General features: G+C 33.3%; 2 protein-coding genes across 2 annotated transcripts; both read right to left on the bottom strand.

Annotated features, from left to right (window-relative positions):
• Positions 1-30: 30 nt before the first annotated feature.
• LOC105840839 (putative nuclease HARBI1) lies at positions 31-3127 on the bottom strand. Its single transcript, XM_036294711.1, has 4 exons — positions 2116-3127; positions 1779-1919; positions 1420-1687; positions 31-1339 (listed from the first exon to the last, which is right to left on the bottom strand). Exons 1-4 carry the CDS (start codon positions 2313-2315, stop codon positions 812-814), a joined length of 1137 nt encoding a protein of 378 aa, XP_036150604.1. The 5' UTR covers positions 2316-3127; the 3' UTR covers positions 31-811.
• A 12520-nt stretch (positions 3128-15647) lies between these two features.
• On the bottom strand, positions 15648-16130 carry LOC118646892. The gene has a single exon (XM_036290778.1). It carries the CDS (start codon positions 16128-16130, stop codon positions 15648-15650), a length of 483 nt encoding a protein of 160 aa, XP_036146671.1.
• Positions 16131-17957: the final 1827 nt, after the last annotated feature.

Below are 17957 nucleotides of genomic sequence, written 5' to 3'. Positions count from 1 at the left end.
ATTTTCAAAAACAAGTAATAAGACTTATTGGCTGCGTTCAACAGAAAAAGCAGCTTTGCAACTGTTGTAAAATTCTTCAACACGACTGGTTTATACGTTTAGATATAACAGGAACTAAGAGCAAGAACCAATCGTGTTAAAGAATTTTACAACAGTTACAAAGCTGCTTTTTCTGCTGAACGCAGCCAATATTTTTTATATTATTTTTAATGTTTACATTCATATTGTTTTTAATATTGTTTTGTGATACTTCATACTTTAAGTCAATTTTAGTCATTATTTTATGTGAGAGGAAAAGATTTATTTTGTATGAAACCATATAATATCGATATTTATATTTTGTTTTGTGATACTTCACACTTTAAGTCAATGTTAGTCATTATTTTGTGTGAGAGGAAAATATTTATTTTGTATGAAACCATATAATATCGATATTTATATTTTGCTGTGATACTTCACACTTTAAGTCAAGGTTAGTCATTATTTTATGTGAGAGAAAAAGATTTATTTTGTATGAAACCATATAATATCGATATTTATATTTTGTTTTGTGATACTTCACACTTTAAGACAATGTTAGTCATTATTTTGTGTGAGAGGAAAAGTTTTATTTTGTATGAAACCATAATATGGATATTTATTGTATAACATGTTACATACAATCCAAAGTTGTATTACATAAAGTTGTATTAAGTAAAGAACAATAAAATTTGTTTCAAATTTTCAAGTTTTAATATTTAATGACATTTTTATTTATACTATAGTACATTATTATTTTAAAAATTCATACAAAAACTAATACAATAATTTTTTAAAGTTCTAATAAAGTGTGCATAATCAAGTTTCTTTTGGCAACTCCGCCAGTATCTCGTCTTTCTTGTAAATTTTCTTCAGCTCTGTTGCATTTTTGTAAAGCTGGAAGTACGGTGATTACATCGATGTCATCACTTCTTAATGTACAGATATTGTGAACTACACAGCACGCTATTACATATTCCGCTATTAAGTCCACTCTTGACATAGGCAAACAGTGCAATAGACTCCTCATGCGCCCTTTCAATAAACCAATGCACCTTTCAACTGTTACTCTGGCTGCAGACAGGCGATAATTATAATTGTTTTGTGCCACTGTTAGGTGTCCATTGTCTCTAAAGGGAGTCAATAAATGTTGATAAATCTCGTATGCCGCATCTCCCAATAAATGACTATCTGCTGGGAATTTCTCTTCATCGTTTAAGTAGTTTGCTACCTCAGATTGCCGAAAAACTCGCTGGTCATGAACTGACCCAGGATGCCCAGCATAACAGTGTGTGATCAAAGTTCTGTGATCACACACTAACTGTAAATAAATACAAACATAAATAACCAAACATTTCTTTAAAAACTGTATTTGTGATCAACATATTTAATTCTTATTACCTGTAACTGTATCGAATGGAATCCTTTACGGTTGATGTAATCGACAGAGTTTTCTTTTGGTGCGTTAATTCGGATATGGGTACCATCAATGGCTCCAATGATATTTGGAAATCCACTACTTTCTTTAAATCCTCGCATAACCTTTATTGCAAGATTACCAGTAAGCCACTTAATAAATGTTGAAGAATTTAAAAAAAGTGCATGGCTAACTCTTCGCATAGCTCGAACAGCAGTTGCTCTTCCAACATTAAATCTATCACAAATAGATCTTCCAAAGAGAAATATTTACCGAAATTTAGTAAATATCTTTTATTGTAAATTAACAATTATTTATTGCATTTTGACATTTTTCATTGTACCTGTAAGAGTCCATGGTTGCCATTTTCCAAATAGCTATCATTAATTGATGAGAAGCTGGGATCATAGGACATCTTTTTATTTTTCTTGTCAAATATGGTCTCAACATTTCTAACAGATATTTAAAAGTCGCTTTTGACATTCTATAAAAAAAAATTAATATTAATAATTTGTATGTGTGTAAACATATGTGGATAATTGGAAATAAAGTTATGTTAAATAAATATATATTTCATAATATATTTATTATACATAACTTTATTTCCATACATGCTTACACGTACAAATAATATTTTTTATAATATATCATAAAATAAAGTAAAACGTATATTTACTAACCTAAAATGACTCTTGAATTCATGTCCGATGTAACTGATCACAACATGATCAATATAATTTTGAATTCGTGGACGATGTTTACGCTTTTCTCTTTTATATAATAACGCTTTCCACTCGTCATCAGAACTCGATGAGTCTTCACTTGTATTATAATTTCTGTAGCGCAGCCAGCGCAACACGATTATCTTCCTGGGATCCATCTCACTACACAAAACTCGTTCCACTTAAGATTTCGCCCGCAGCGCCCACAAGCTAATGGAACGGCAAATATTGCGGTCGTGGTCGTAGTCGTTGCGGACGATAAGTGGAACGCACCCCTAGTAGTAAAACTTTGCCCATGTTTGCTGATTTCTATAAGAGTTCATCCATATGCACTTTTTGAGAGAATATCTTTCAGATTAAATTTTTCGTTTTGAAACTTTATCCTTTTTGGAGATGATTCTTCGCAAATCTTAGAAGCTGAATTATCTATTTCCATCAGTATTTCCGACTGATTATTTTCAATCTCTAATAATTCTTTATCCTGATCTTTATATAGAATATTATTTAAATCAATAAATGTAGGATTGTTTTCAACAATTTCAAAAAGTACTGGAGCATTTGAAGTACTTGGAGTATTTTGCATAATACTTGAAGTACTTGGAGTACTTTGCGTAATACTTGAAGTACTTGAAGAACTTCTCAAATCGGGTATTTTACTGGATGTTAGGCTCTAAAAAAATAAATAAATAATTGTAATAAAATAAATATATAAAAAATTTTGTATATCATCAAATTGGAAGCAGACAAAAATAAAACGTACATAATCATTGTACTTTTTACGAAGAATTATTCGATCTTTAACATTTGGAATCAATTGTTCAAAGTCACGAAAATTGCAGTCCTTTAAAAGATCATCCAAATTATTCATATTGTTGATTTCATTTTCTGTGTAAAATAAATGATAGGTACGCATACACATTTAATAAACATTAATTAATTATTACAATGAACATATTTTAATTCAACACTATTTATTACAAACTACTTCTTTTCAGTTTTTCTTTCAGTATTAAAAATAATTTTAAAAATTATTTCAGAAAATAATTGTTTTCATAATTATTTTTCTGTATAATACTATTACACATAAGAATAAAACAATGCGTATGTAAATATATTTCGATTTTTTCAAAGAGATTTTACAGAAATAATCTGTTTTTTAATAATACTATTGAGTATTTAGTAATACCTAAAAATAATGTAGCAAGTATTACTAAATTATTAGTAAATATTACCAGATGCAGCAAGTAATACTAAATGTCGCAAATATACTAAATTAATAGTAAGCATTACTAAATGTAGTAAGTATTACTAAATTATTAGTATATATTATCACATTATTTAATAATTCATCAAACTATTATATATTTTATGTAATATTCTTCATCAGATATTATTAGTCTGAATTTGAAATAGCCACGTATTCATTTGAAATTGATACAGATATTATACATATGACAAAAAAAACAATGACACTATAATGATACCGAACCATCATTAAGAGTTACAGTGTAGGCAGTATAAAGCAAAAAATGTGATGTATCTTATGTATGTACGCGCGCATGTTAGTGATATCAATCATACAAATAATTATTTTTTAAATTTAATTAAGTATTTTTATAAATACAATACATTCTTACTTAAGTTAAATAAATTAATTTCAACGAAATATATTTGTTAAATTTCAAAAAATTTTTGTCTCAGTATGGCATGCAGCTTGTACGATCCCTCAGGAATCGTAATCTCCACATTGTGGAGATTTTTACTTTACCAAAGTAAAAATTGTTCAAATCATTCGCGTTCGGTATCGTGTTATATGTTCCAAAGATCGCTAGACCGAGCTCGTGGTAAAGTACAGGCGTGGACGTCGTTTCACTCTATAAGCAAGAGGTGGACCTCGCTACACGTAGAAAGTCGCAAAACTATGTGACGTACTCTTATACTGAATAATTATGTGTCATATTTATGAGACTTTTTTTGTTAATAACTTTTTAACAAATCACGAGTGCCGGCTAAAATCTTTTGAAGGTTACTCAGGAGGGTAACATGTGTCATACCTTGATAACATGTGTCAAGATCAAGATCATTGGAGCTGCCTCCCCTAAACTGAATAATTACTAAAAATTCTTTATGTAATCGTACAATTTCCGCAATTTGTAAAATTAGATCTAGTATCCACGCTGAGAATATTAATTGCGTTGATTTTAAAGTTGATTTGAGACATTTAAAATTATTCAACTCGCAAAACTTATATTCAAAGCAACAGAAATCTAGCCCTTAATTTTTTAAAAGATTTTGTTTATTATATTTCATTACTTTCTTACGTTTAATTATTTTGTTTTTTATTTTATTTATAATATTTTATTACTTTCTTAGATTTATTTGTTTTATTTATCTTATACTTAAATTTTATTTACTCATTAACTTTTTTTTTCTTTTTTACATACTGCACAGCTTTTTATATATATACGTTATGACTTTATCTAATTTTTTTTATTGCGCATGACTTTTTTAAATGCATGTTAATAAAAAAATGATGATGCTTATTACGTATAAAATAACATTTTATTTATTTATTTTTAACATCGCATGTTGCAATTTTTTATAATGTTAATTTTTTATAATTTTATAATATTAACATTTTTAAGTTTTATATGGATATATCTGTGATGTATCTATAATATATATATGATAATTTAGTTGTATTATTTATAATTATAATACATATTTTTTATAGAGAATCAATAAATATAAATAAACAAAAAAAATTAGAATAGAATTATTCTTTATTATTTTAATAGTTTATAATTATTATTATGGCAATTTATAATAGTTATAGTAGATTAGCTTATGACAGATTTTTAGTGAGTAGGTCATGAAGGTAGAATCTTTAGCGATGTACCTTACATGAAATCTCATATTACCCAAGTGTACAGGCATTCGTGTCTTTGCCTTCTTGAGTCGAGAACCATTAGGTTATCGGCCCAAGAAATGCTGTACAAAGTTTTTCCCCTTCGTAACAAAAAAATATCACTTGTTTTGTTAAACATTTGCTTTTAATTTAAACATAAAATGTAAATTTTATAAATTCTGTTGAGATTTTTAATGGTTTTCCTTCCTTTAATTGCAACGAATTTTGATATAATAATTTCTGCCAAATAAAATATTCTTCTTACTTACAGAAAAATGTATTTTTCATCATTATATTATTATTTTAATCTCTACTTATCCACGCGCGCCTGTGTGTAGTCACGAGAGTCCGTAAATTTGTGATACGTTACTGTTTTTAACTCGTAAGCGCATGCGTCGGCCTTGCGTGGCCGGGCAACTCGGCCAAATCTGCCCGGAGTGCGCGAAGTCGCACGTGCAGTTCTATTTCTTACTCCGACTCGTCTTAGTCTCTCTCCGCGTTAGCGCGCCGTTCATCTCTCTTAGAAGAGTTTCAATCTATAAGTTCTACTATTTCATTGTGTAATCAAAAGTAGTGAATAAGCAACTAATTCTTTGTAACGTAGCAAACTATTTGTATTTCTTATTAATGTACGTATAAATATACGCGTAGTGTTTAACAATTATCAAAGTGAGTGATTCTTGAAAACTCTCCGCATCCACGCTGATCCCAGTATTTTCGCAACTAGAGAAGCACAGCCCAGAGTATTCACGAAGAACGATTCAAGCACGCAGACCAGCAAGGGAAAAGTTCATCTAAAGGTAGGACCATCTCAATTATTAATTAACAACACTAACAACAAATTAACTGCGACGACTCCCTCTAACCACGTGTCAGCGAGTATAATCCTTTAGAACTCCCAATCACAAAGCTACTGCTCGCGAATTAAGTCTCATCTTGATCCACTTCACAGCGACATACAAGCTAATCCCATTTTTTCGTGATTAATCGTTAATAAAAGTAGTCTCGTTTACGGCACGTGGTGACGCTATGATTCATGCTATCCGTGCCGCCATTTTCTCCGGACGCGCAGTCGTACCGTCAGCGACGCCACTAACGCCGCCATCTTTTCGGAACGCGTGGTGACGCTATCACCCACGCTACCGACGCCGCCATCTTTCCGAACATGTGACGACGCCATCAGTAATATCCTGGCGTCTTTTTCCTTTGTCGAAATAATAAGATTAATAAAACAATATACTGCAAATGCAAATAATTCATATTTAATGCATGGAAAGGATTTAAGATGTGCCCGCGTCAATCCACTAGTTCTCCGTATTCGAGTAATAAGTCAGCGACTATACGACGACTGGAGTGAGACCGCGCTCTGCGCCGTATCGTTATTTTATCGGAATTGTAGAAATAATATTATTCTCTGTAACGAGTACAACACGGACCATCCCAAGCCCACTCTTTTCAATCGCGTGTATCGTCATTATCTTTATATTGGAACTCAGGTACGACTTGAAAAATGTTCTGAATGCTGCATTATTCTTCTCCTGATGCAATCCTACGCAGATTGTAATACGTGCATTAGAGTACGCGAAGGATTTCTCGAGTATTTACGCGAAACAGGCGACAAACCGTACAATAACCCCGAGCCGATCGTCGTTGCGATAACTCAAATTATTACTTCTCGTACAGAATAGCCAGGAGTGGAGAAATTCAGCGTAATCAAATTTAAAAGATTCCTACATCCCTCCCCCTCCCCGATTTTCGTATCCTTAGTATAGTCGCGATAAAGGCAACGTTACCGAACATGTATACCCGTATACCGCCGCGATGTAACAGCGACAAAAATTTATGTAAACCGAATGATAACTTACGTAATAAAAAATCGAAAGAAAAGCTTTATTTTCGCCGCTGGCAGGGAGGGAGGTAGAAGATGACGTCGGATGGTAGTTACGTTTATCAAAACCGTGGTCGAGTGTTCGGAATTGTAAGGCTCTTCACCGGACCGCTCCAGGTATTCGAGGAAATCCCGAAGAATTTCTATGCACTCTCTACAGTGGCGCACGGAAGCGGGGCTGGATAATCGTAATTGGCAATTTATTCGTAACGCGACCAACGTGTAAATAATGTCGATACTTTAATATATATTTTGGGCGATTCTCAGCTAGTAGTTGAGAGTGGCACATTTAACAAAAAATGTTGTCTTTACCGATTTTGTGTACGAATAATAAAGAAGTCAGGCATTTGGCAGTGGATACCCAGTGTAGGTAAACGAGGCGGCCGGATCCAAAAACACATGTACCTTTGATATGTAAGGGTAAATGTGTACGGTCTTGACCAAACTCTTTTAGGAGACTCGACACGGAAAAGGGAAAGCGTGACGAATCGAATGCGCGCTCGATGTCTCACTCGACGACCGGAGTGACGATTTGGATAATAGCGATAATTGTCGGTTCCGAAAGATTCTAAGGATCGTTGCCGGTTTCATCTAAATAATTAAGAAATCGATGTGCATCTGTCGTACGCGTGATACGCCCGTTCGTTAATTAACACCTCGGGGCACTCCTCGTAGCATGTTCGCGTTCCAATATGCACGTAGTGACGGTAGACGCGTTCGTTTAACGTGGTTTCTACGCGTTCTACGTAGCACTCGTCCCAAATAATGGCGTGAGTCTCTCGGTTTCTATATAAGAACGCGACAACGCAAATGTTTCGCTCCAACTTTCATAAGGTCTCATGGGAAAAAGCGTCTGTGGATTTTCCCTAGAAAGCGGATTCATAGCGCTCGCATTTTATGAGACGTAGGTCGCGGCGAATAAAGATTTAATAATTCTTTGCAACCCAATGGAATTCTGTCCCTCCAGGGATAAAATATCACTTTTTATTTAATAGTTATGCGCGAGAAATCTATGCGCGCGTGGTCGTTCGGCCCTCCCCAACGGTGCCGGGGCGAGGGTGGGGGTATAGCCCGTATGGAGAAAATGGCGGCGGCGTCTCCACGTGTTGGCTGCGGCCGCGTTGTCGAAAGGAAGATGGCCCGAATTAATGGCGAATTACTTGCACGCACGTCACAAATAAGAATCGACTAAATTTCCGATGTTCTATTTAGATTTTGCGGCGCGGTCGCGACGAAGCTTGAGTTAAAAGAGGTTTGGCGCTTGAGCCAATGACATACCCGCTGGCAGGAAGCGTAAGGTCCCTATCTGGTGTCGTCCTTGCTGATTCTGTCGATGTCGATTCAGGCTTCCTTGCACTGCAAATCCAAGTGTGTTAATTTAACACGCTTAATGCGTGTATTTCGTTGAAGCCACTTTTAAAACATTTCTTCGTGTGTAAAATTGGAACACGTTTAATACGTGTTAATTCAACACACTAAATTAATACGCATATAATGTGTAATTTATTGTGTGTAATAAGTGCCACACTACTGTGTAGAAGTTTAAAAGCGCCACGTTTTTATAAGAAAACAAAATAATATTAATATTTTATTAATATTTTGTTCTCTTAAGAAAACGTGATACTTCCAAACTTTTACATATTAGCACGCTATTTATTACACGCAACAAATTACACATTTTGTACTTCCAAACTTTTAAATAATAACGTACGTGAAGATAACTGAAAATAAATAGATACTTTTTAATTTTTTAATATATTTTTTGAAAATAATTATGTAACTTTATAAAACATTTTTTTAATACATGTATACATATACATATTATTAATTAGTATTATTAGGTAGTATTATTAAGTAGTAACATATATGTCAATAATTATAAGTATCATGGTAATTTGATATTTATGAATTGGTAGAACATACTTTAAAAGTATTGAATAATTACCATTTCGTAATTTTGTAACGATGGATATTTTTTAATAATTTCACTAATTCGATTAGATTCTTTTTCAATCCATTGTCTCCGTATAGGTATTGTAATTTCTAAAAGTCGCTTAACATGTGACATGTTATTTTCCATAAATTTTTTTCCCAATTCTTTCAGAGCATTTGTTATATCAGATTCTGTTGGTGTTCTAAAAAAATAAATCATAATCACAACCAAATTAGATATTTTTACACTACTAAATACAAATATATTAAATATATAATTTTTTTACTACTAAATTAAAAAGTGATTTTAAACTTACGTTGTAGAAGTTTGAACGGCAGATGCAAAAGTAATTGCAGAATTACTTTTGCATCTGCCGTTGCTCTCAAAATCTCTTTTTTGGGTCTGTTTTTTCATATTGATTTTATGATTTCTGATTTACGTACTCAATTGAATTTTCAATTTTCCTAGTAAAACAAAACAATTTATTATACAAATAAAAATTAAAGATTATAAAATTTATAATAATGTTTATAATAATACTTACACAACCATTTCTACCGCCAGCAAGTTCTGGATATGCAGTCACGATACTACGTGCAAGATTACTATAATCTAACTTTATACATGTTGCTTGCCGCAAATATTGACCCCAAAATGAAATAAAATATCGTTGTGCTTTTAATATACCGTCTTTTTTAAGCTTGCACTGTAAATCGTAAGATAGTGAAGGTAACATTGCTGGATATGATATGGATCCTGACTCTTTAGATGTAACTGTTTATTTTTGTAGACTTTGTACGAATTGTTTAGTATCATGAATATTAGATGTAGACGGTGTGGCTATATTATCTTCTTTTCCTCTATTATGTTCTATGTAGTAAAATCTATTAAATAATTGTTTATATTTGTGTTTTTTTATTTATAAGCTGTTTGGAATTATATTTTCGCACAAATAATTATATACATAAAAAATTTTGCTTACCTTCTCTTTAACATCTTCCATCATAACTGGAGAATTCTATATTTTATGTTTAACATCATTTAGGTTAACAGCTGGTTCAGTATGTAGTATTTCGATATTCATTGGTTCAGATAATATTTCCACATTCGTGTCAGACGGGTTATCGATTTGTATATACCTTGAGAAACATCAGAAATGATACTGGTAGATGGTGATGATGAATCGATTACGAAATTTGATGGTTTTTCAAACAATAGTACGTTAATCTCACTTTTATCATCAAATTCATCATCTTCTTCAATAATTCACATAATTTATTATTTCGATTGGGATCAATTTTTTGTAATTTTGATGCGCGCAAAAGATTTAAACACGTTTAAAATTCATAAAACGTTTGTAAACTACGAAACGTTTTACTTTATTACACATCTTAAGATGCGTAAGCATTGTAATACACATGATCCGTATAAAATGAAACTATTACACACTTACGTGTGTTTAAATAACACAAATAAACGTATAAACTTAAAATTACACAGAAAAAATATGTTAAATTAACACACTTGGATTTGCAGTGTGACGTGAATCGGAATGAGGTCGGCAGTTTTTCGTGGGGCGAAGAATGCTTGACTGTGTTTTGCACGTTTGCGTTGCTAAAGGTTGTCGGTTGGAGGTAGAAGTGCTTACTGCATCACTCACTTTTTTACCGAATAACTTGGATGTCGCGTTGCGATCGAAATATGGATCCCACGGATCATACTCTCCACCAAGTGCGCCCAATAGACCGTACGACGGCACTGGCTCGCACAAGGATTGTCTGTAGAGTTTGCGGATTTGATATTTCCTTCCGCCGCGTCGTGTTCGCGGCATGGATCTTCCATGCTTTGTCGATTTAATTATATAAATATAAATTACTCCTGATCGGTACACGATACGATTTTTCATGGCTAGATCACATACCAGGCATCTCATTACGTGTCCTGATAGGCTCGGATAATTATTTTATCAACCGTAAGCCAATGAGAATACATAATAGAATGTCGTTAAAATAAACAGACGACATTATTTATACGTAAACATTTATTTAAAATATATTACAGTTTTTTTCTTAAAAGTATCTATCACAGTACTTAAAAAAAAATATCATTGAAAATCACAAAACTTTTTCAAAAAAAATTATAGTATTTCTTTAAAATTATATTATGATAAACATATATAGGATGCTTTCCAACTACAACACAAGTCGACACAATCGTACACAGCTAAAGAGTTAAGTACGACTGTGTCGTCACTCCACGAATATCAACATTTTTACGTTTTTACATTTGGTATCACTTATTTTTCTGTAGATAAAAATATGTAATGCTAGAAATTTCTAATTTCAGTTAAACGGTTAAATTATTCGCATTAAATATTTCTGAAAAATATAATTTTCGAGTGATTATAATTTCAAAATATTTTTATAAAATCTCTCTGTTAATAAAAAATAAAAATTAAAAAGATAAATAACACAATTTTATTAAAGATTGGTTTTTAAATAATGGAAGATATCTAATGCATACTTTATTTTATTATTTATTACAACTACAAATGTATATGATACAATAATCAATATATATTGATAAATTTACTATTAATTATTACTATTTTTTAAACACGTTAACTATTAATATTAAATATTACATTCTATTACAATTAAAAATTTATATAATTAATAATTAATGATTATATAATTTTCCAATTACAGCAGTGGAAGGATTTATTTGCAAACACTACAGTGCATATATTATTTCAGCTTCCATTATTAACCAAATGTTAAACAAATAAAATAATTCATTGTGACTGTATCTCTCATTTAATGAGACTTATTAGAAAATGCTCAATTTAAATATTAATATTAAAACAATTTTTTAATATTAATTTACAGCACAAATCTTTTGCTAATCACTGCTTTTGCTAATCTCTGGTGGTAAAATAAAGCTAAACAGCGTTCTAGCTACAACTCGACATTGTGTAACACTGTGTCACACAGTGACGACAAAATTTTTCATAGCTGGAAAGCACTCATAATATATATTATTGTGATTTACTTTTAAGAAGATCTAGTAAACACTATTAACAGTAATTTAGGATATTGTTACTTGGTGTTTACTGGAATATTCTAGTAAACATCAAGTAATAGTATTCTTAATTAGTGTTTACTAGATCTTCTTAAAAGTAAATCACAATTCATACAATATCATAATAAACGAGTTATAACTATAGAAGAAACAACTTACATTTTAGTAATTACCAAAATTATTGTTAATGACAAAATTATAACAGTCTCCACCGTTATCACATATGTATTTTTTGGTATGTAATATACCCATTAAGGTATCAGTGTTTAATCGATTTTTTACTTTTGTTTTGTTTAAATTTATGGTACTAAATATTCTTTCTACGTAAGCACTACTGTGGGGTAAGCAAAATAAATCAAACGCAGGAGATACCATCCCCTTTTTTAATATTGCTTGTTTCCGTCCAAAATTTCAAAACTTCTTTATCTTTATTTAAATTACTATTACGAAGAAGACTATACTCTCTATTTAATTCATTTAAATTAACATTTAACAATATTTTGTCGAAATATATTGCCGCAGGCTTTATTGAAATAATTAAATCCATCTTTTTGGGATTTAAAAAAGTTAAATGTTTTAAATCTTGTATATGTGGTGCATTAAAAGAAAATCTTAAGTATATTTGGTGAGCACTTTCTATATAGAAAGCCAAACATCTTAGTTTTATATTATGTTTTTCTTGTGCAGTAATTTTTACATCTAATTTTTGTTATTGTCCATTTACTTTTGGTCCTAAGTACAAATTTTCTATTGAAACAAAATTGTGTGGATTTCTATATTGGATTTCACTTATATCTTTGGAGTTTAATACTTCTTCTTTTATGTAACATTCAAGAATCGTTTTATATGCCGAAGATATATTGTCATACAATAAATGAATCTTAGGTGTTTCTGCTTGAAATTCCATATTAATTCATATTAGTAAATATTGGCAATATAAATTCTACAAATTCTAATTAAAGATCTTATTTAAAAGATTTTGAAGTTCTTTATAAATATTTTCGGATGCTTAGACTTTATCATTAAAATATCGAGATTGAAAATGAAGTGTTAACGCGTTATATTGTTCTAAGACGCTTTTAATGACCGATATTAAAGAAACCCACCGAGTTTGAGCTGGTAATAGAAGTTTATGTGGTTTTAAATCTACAAATTGTTGAAATTCTTTAAATTCGGAAGTTCTTTCAAAACTATATTTCATGTATGAATGTACATCTCGTACAAATTTTTCAGGATCTTTAGGTAATTTCAAGCAGGCATACGATGCACATAAAGCCAAAGAATGACAGGTACATTTTAATACAAAGAATCCAGTTACATCGTTAATTAACATAGTTTTTAAAGCATGATAATCGCCCATCATTGTATTGACTCCGTCAGCCACAAAACCTATCATAATCTTTCTTTTAATGGAATTCCAAACTTCTTGAAAAGGTTTATAAGAACGTTATATAATCCTGCTGCAGAACCATCTGCAACAGGTAGCAGAGTTACAAACGTATCATTTTAAAATTTTCTGCAAATCTGGTAACTATTGCTAAATTTGTTACGCAACCATAATAGTTGATACTATGCGCGTTCTGACTCGGGAGCTCCGAGGGGGGAGTAGGTGTTTGGGGGGTACTGTCGGCGAGGAGGGGGCATAACGTACGTTACGCGGATAGGGAAGTCTCGTAGGGGAATTGCTGACACAGGATTTTGAGGAATTGCTGACACATGATTTTCATGATCCGCGACCGTCCGTGGAAGCGGGAGAGGGAATCCGCGCCCACCGGCGTCCACCGCCGCGCGCCGTCGCCAGATCACGCCCGCTGTGACCACCACTATAGCCGCAGTGCTCGCACTCTCCCTCTATTGCGAATCTCCCTCGCCCATCAGCGATATTTCCAACTGTACGCCCATACAGTCTAATCATTCCGGCTCTTTCTCTTTCATCCGTTGCGTTTACTTTTTCATACGCAGTCTTCCATTCACATACATGCGTTTCCACCCATCTTATTTATGTACCTCTTACTCAGTTTTGCACACGCCATCATACCGCAAAGGAATAGGGAAGAGAGAAAATAAGTTAGAATAGTTTTATAAATTTTTTTCACTTATTCATTTCGTAACGCGTCGTATATAATATTATCTGATACATAAGCCATCAGTTCGCAATCTACGAGCGAAATCTACTAAAGTTTTTACACATATTTCATTCAATAATTTGACTGCGTCGTACTTGTTATAAATATTATTTCGCTGTAAATAGTTTACAAATTGATTATATTGTTCTTTTTGTATATACAGATATCGAACTGCATTGTATATCTATTGAACCATTATCAAACCGCATCGTACAGATAAAGAACCGTTATCAAACTGCTTCATACAGCTGCCGAATCACGGTCGAACCGCTATCGAACCATATCCTACAGCTATCGAACCACTATTGAACCGTTATCAAACCGCATCATACACTGAGAAAAATTCCCAGCCATTTTCCGTTAAAAAGAATCGGATTGTCTATTGGAAAAGTAACAAATAAATATTTCCGATTACATTGAACGGATAAAAATTCCGTTCGTAGTTTATCAGAAATATCATCAGAAATATATTGATTGGAATATCCGTAAAAATATCCGTTACTTTTTCAACAAATAATCCGATCATGCCCGTGAAAAAAAAATTTATATAGATTTAATATAAATTTTTTATTAAAATTAAATAAGATTTTAATATACTAATAAGATTATAATAAGACCTTTATAAAAATTTATAAGATTTTAGTAAGAATTTTATACAGTTTAACATAAATATTTATTTCGTTTAATTCTTATAAAGACATTTAATAAGACTATATGTATAATACTTAATATAGATCTGTACATAATAAAAAATAAATATTTATAAAGTTTTAATCAAAAACCGAGTTTTTATTAAAATCTTATTAGTATCTTATTTAATTTTAATAAAATTTATATTAATCTGTATTAAATCTATATACAATTTTTTTTCACGGGTGTGCATTTAAAATTATCTATTCAAATTATTCCGATAAAATCCGATTTTTCCTGTCACTTTCTGACAGGATTTTATAGCTGTACACTGTAGTGCTACTTCTCCATTTACATCCCTAGTAACACAGTACATTAGCAATACATTGGTCAACATTGTCAACTAAATATTGGTTATATTAGGAAATTCTTGGCCGATATTGTCCAATGTAAAAATAATATTGGTTATTAATAAAATGTTAATGCACTACCAATATTGCAGTATCCATAATGACACCAATATTAGCTATTAAATAATTTCATATATACTGTCAATATTGCAGTAAACATAATAACACCCATATTTTAGTTTTAAATCCTTCCTCTTTATGAGCTTCAAAATGAAAATGCGAGCCGACCTTTATACACGCGGAATTAATTGTGGAAAAAAGTTCGTTGATATCTTTGTAAATACCATTTGGTATTAGAGCTTCAGTCGTTGTTAACTTAATGTCTTTCTTGTCTTTGTCCTTCGATTCAATATCGACGAATTTGAGGGTGTTTTCGCCGTGATTTATGTGGAGGAAAGTATTAGGAAATTGAATCTCGCTAAGCCCGACTTCCCATTCGCCATGCAAAGATAAAGTCTGTGGTAATTGTGTGGTGAAAGATGACGTCTTATTATGCGGAAAATGTCGCATACTGCTATTGCTCGGAAGAACGATGTAAAATTGGTCCTCCCGCATCTTGAAGAGTGATTAAATTCGAAGCGGGTATCCAACTGTCGAACTTACTGGGATAACCACGCCAGTGGACCAGCACCTGCTTATTTTTCCCGTAGCCTCTACTTTTTATTACTCGATCGACGATAAACTCGTCCTCCCGCAAATTCTTCTCGACTCGAGCTAATTCCTGTTCATAAAAAATACCGTCTATGACTTCACCCACTAAATCGCTCAGTTCGTATACGCGAGATTTTCGCCACTCGAGAACACGGTGAATACGAAATATCTCTTCGCTCCAACCTGCCTCGTATCCTTTCTCGAAGGTAGCTTTTGCTCTACTGACGCGAACGAATTCTCCAACGCGATATTTAACTTTACGACTCTGATTTTTAACGTTCCATCGACAAAATATATTTTCACGTGCGATTCGCGCGTTTTCTTTCGTCACGATCGTCGGTTGCATTTTGGTGGAAGAGTGACGGGTATGGTTGTACGCACGAACAATATCTTGCAAAACGTTAATGTAACGTCGTGTATTTTTATACGTAAAGTACCGCCACATTCTCTCCTTCAACGTCCTATTAAAACGTTCAACGATCGCGGCTTTGATGTCGGGATTACGCGTTACTCGAAAACGGATACCGTTTTCTTTCAAAAACGTTTGACGACAAATTCTTTGCCTTTGTCCGTTTGCAGGTATATGGGTGTGCGTCCTTCGCTTCTCGCGAGTACGCTATGAAAAGCTTTTATTACAGTGTTGCTCGTTTTGTCGCGCATCGGTTCAACCCAGACGAATTTACTGAGCATCGATAATCACGAGTAGATAAGAATATCCGTCATTGTAACTTTTGAGATTCCGTAGTTCGATTAAATCGGCCTCCCACACGTCGTCGATATTTGTTAAATTGTAATGCAGATGTGGAAACTTTCGCCGTAAAGGTCTGTGTAGCGTGTACGCGTCTTGTGATTGGAGCCAGCGCGTGACTTTGTTACGCGAAAAATCTGGTTTAACAGCATGTGTTAGATTATCTACAGCGGAATATCCCGCGTAATGCGTCGGATCGTAATAAATTTTTTCAAGTTCTGACATTATTGTTTCTTCACCGTACTCCAATTGAGTAAGCGCCTTTTTGGAGGCGAACGCGTTATATTAGGCGTGGAACTCGCCAAAGACTGAGGTCTCGCGTTTACTGAAGATCCGTAGACTGCCTTTAATAACTCTTTATTTCCCACCAGTGCCGTACGTGTATTTAAGCTACGCAGTAATCGGGCGAACTGATCTCTTCCCGTTGCTTTCACGGTTTTTCTTTCACGCACCGCGTCGTTTATCAGTTCGGTTATATCGGAATCTTTCACGACATTGCCGTCTATAATCACGATATCCTTCTCGTCCCAATTTAATCTGTCGCGTACCGCTTTGTCTTGCAAATGACGCATTAGCATACGAGCTTGTGTGCGATAAGTTTTCGGGACTGTTCTTTCGACACTTTTTAACACATGAATATTACGAATTACTTTTTGAGTTTTTTCCTTTACAGTATCTATGTTACTAGTCTGAGGGTGTTTGCCGGAAATTGGCGAAGTTTCGTGAAATAAGATCGTTGAATCGTTGTCGTCGTCGTCGTAGTCATTGACGTCGTCGTTGTCGTCAGCGTTACCCTCGTCTCCTTCTTCAGCTCGCGTATCGTTGCTAGTGGTTTCGTCCGCACTCCGAACGGCTTTTCGCTTGCGCGCTACTCGGATAAGATGAAGATACCGCCGAAGAGCCTCCTTGTACATTTTTCATCTTTCATCCACGTTGCGTGGCCATGACGAATGAAGCACGCGACTCATCTCCGCATTGAGCCGAGACAACGGAGTTCCAGGGGTTCGTACAGAATTATTATCTCCGGCGATGTTTCCTGAACTGTGCGACAGCGAGTTCTCCATTCCGTTGACAGTTGCTGTTGCTGATACGACTGTTGTCGTTGCATTCTCTCGAGATTTTCCGTAGAAATCAAGACCATTTTTTTGGCCCTTTCCATCGTTCTGTGATTTTACCCTCCGATAAAATGAGATAATAAAGCTGATAATATGGGGACGATAATATAGAGCAAAAATCCTCCTCGTTGTAACAATAGCTTTCTTTTAGACTTCCAGTTACCGCGTTTTCTTGCGATATGTCGTAGGGTCGTTTTATATTTCGATAGTCGTTCTTTTTCGCGTCGTTCGAGTAGGACGTTACCGTTGAGAGCATTAAAAACGCATTTGTGTATACAGCGAATAAATTTTTCGTCCGCGGTTCGAAGAA

The sequence above is a fragment of the Monomorium pharaonis genome, chromosome 1 (assembly GCF_013373865.1).
Source record: "Monomorium pharaonis isolate MP-MQ-018 chromosome 1, ASM1337386v2, whole genome shotgun sequence".
NCBI lineage: Eukaryota > Metazoa > Arthropoda > Insecta > Hymenoptera > Formicidae > Monomorium > Monomorium pharaonis.
Note: the sequence above shows the minus strand (reverse complement) of the source record. Positions and strands in the feature narration are given on the sequence as shown.

Bases quoted from the DNA above. Each gene is read 5' to 3' on its own strand.
- LOC105840839 (XM_036294711.1), bottom strand. From the start codon at position 2,315: ATGGATCCCAGGAAGATAATCGTGTTGCGCTGGCTGCGCTACAGAAAT. The intron at 1,688-1,778 runs GTACAATGAAAA...TCTCTTTGGAAG, and splicing joins GCAACCATGGACTCTTACAG to ATCTATTTGTGATAGATTTA. The intron at 1,340-1,419 runs GTAATAAGAATT...ATTTATTTACAG, and splicing joins TCCATTCGATACAGTTACAG to TTAGTGTGTGATCACAGAAC.
- LOC118646892 (XM_036290778.1), bottom strand. From the start codon at position 16,130: ATGCAACCGACGATCGTGACGAAAGAAAACGCGCGAATCGCACGTGAA.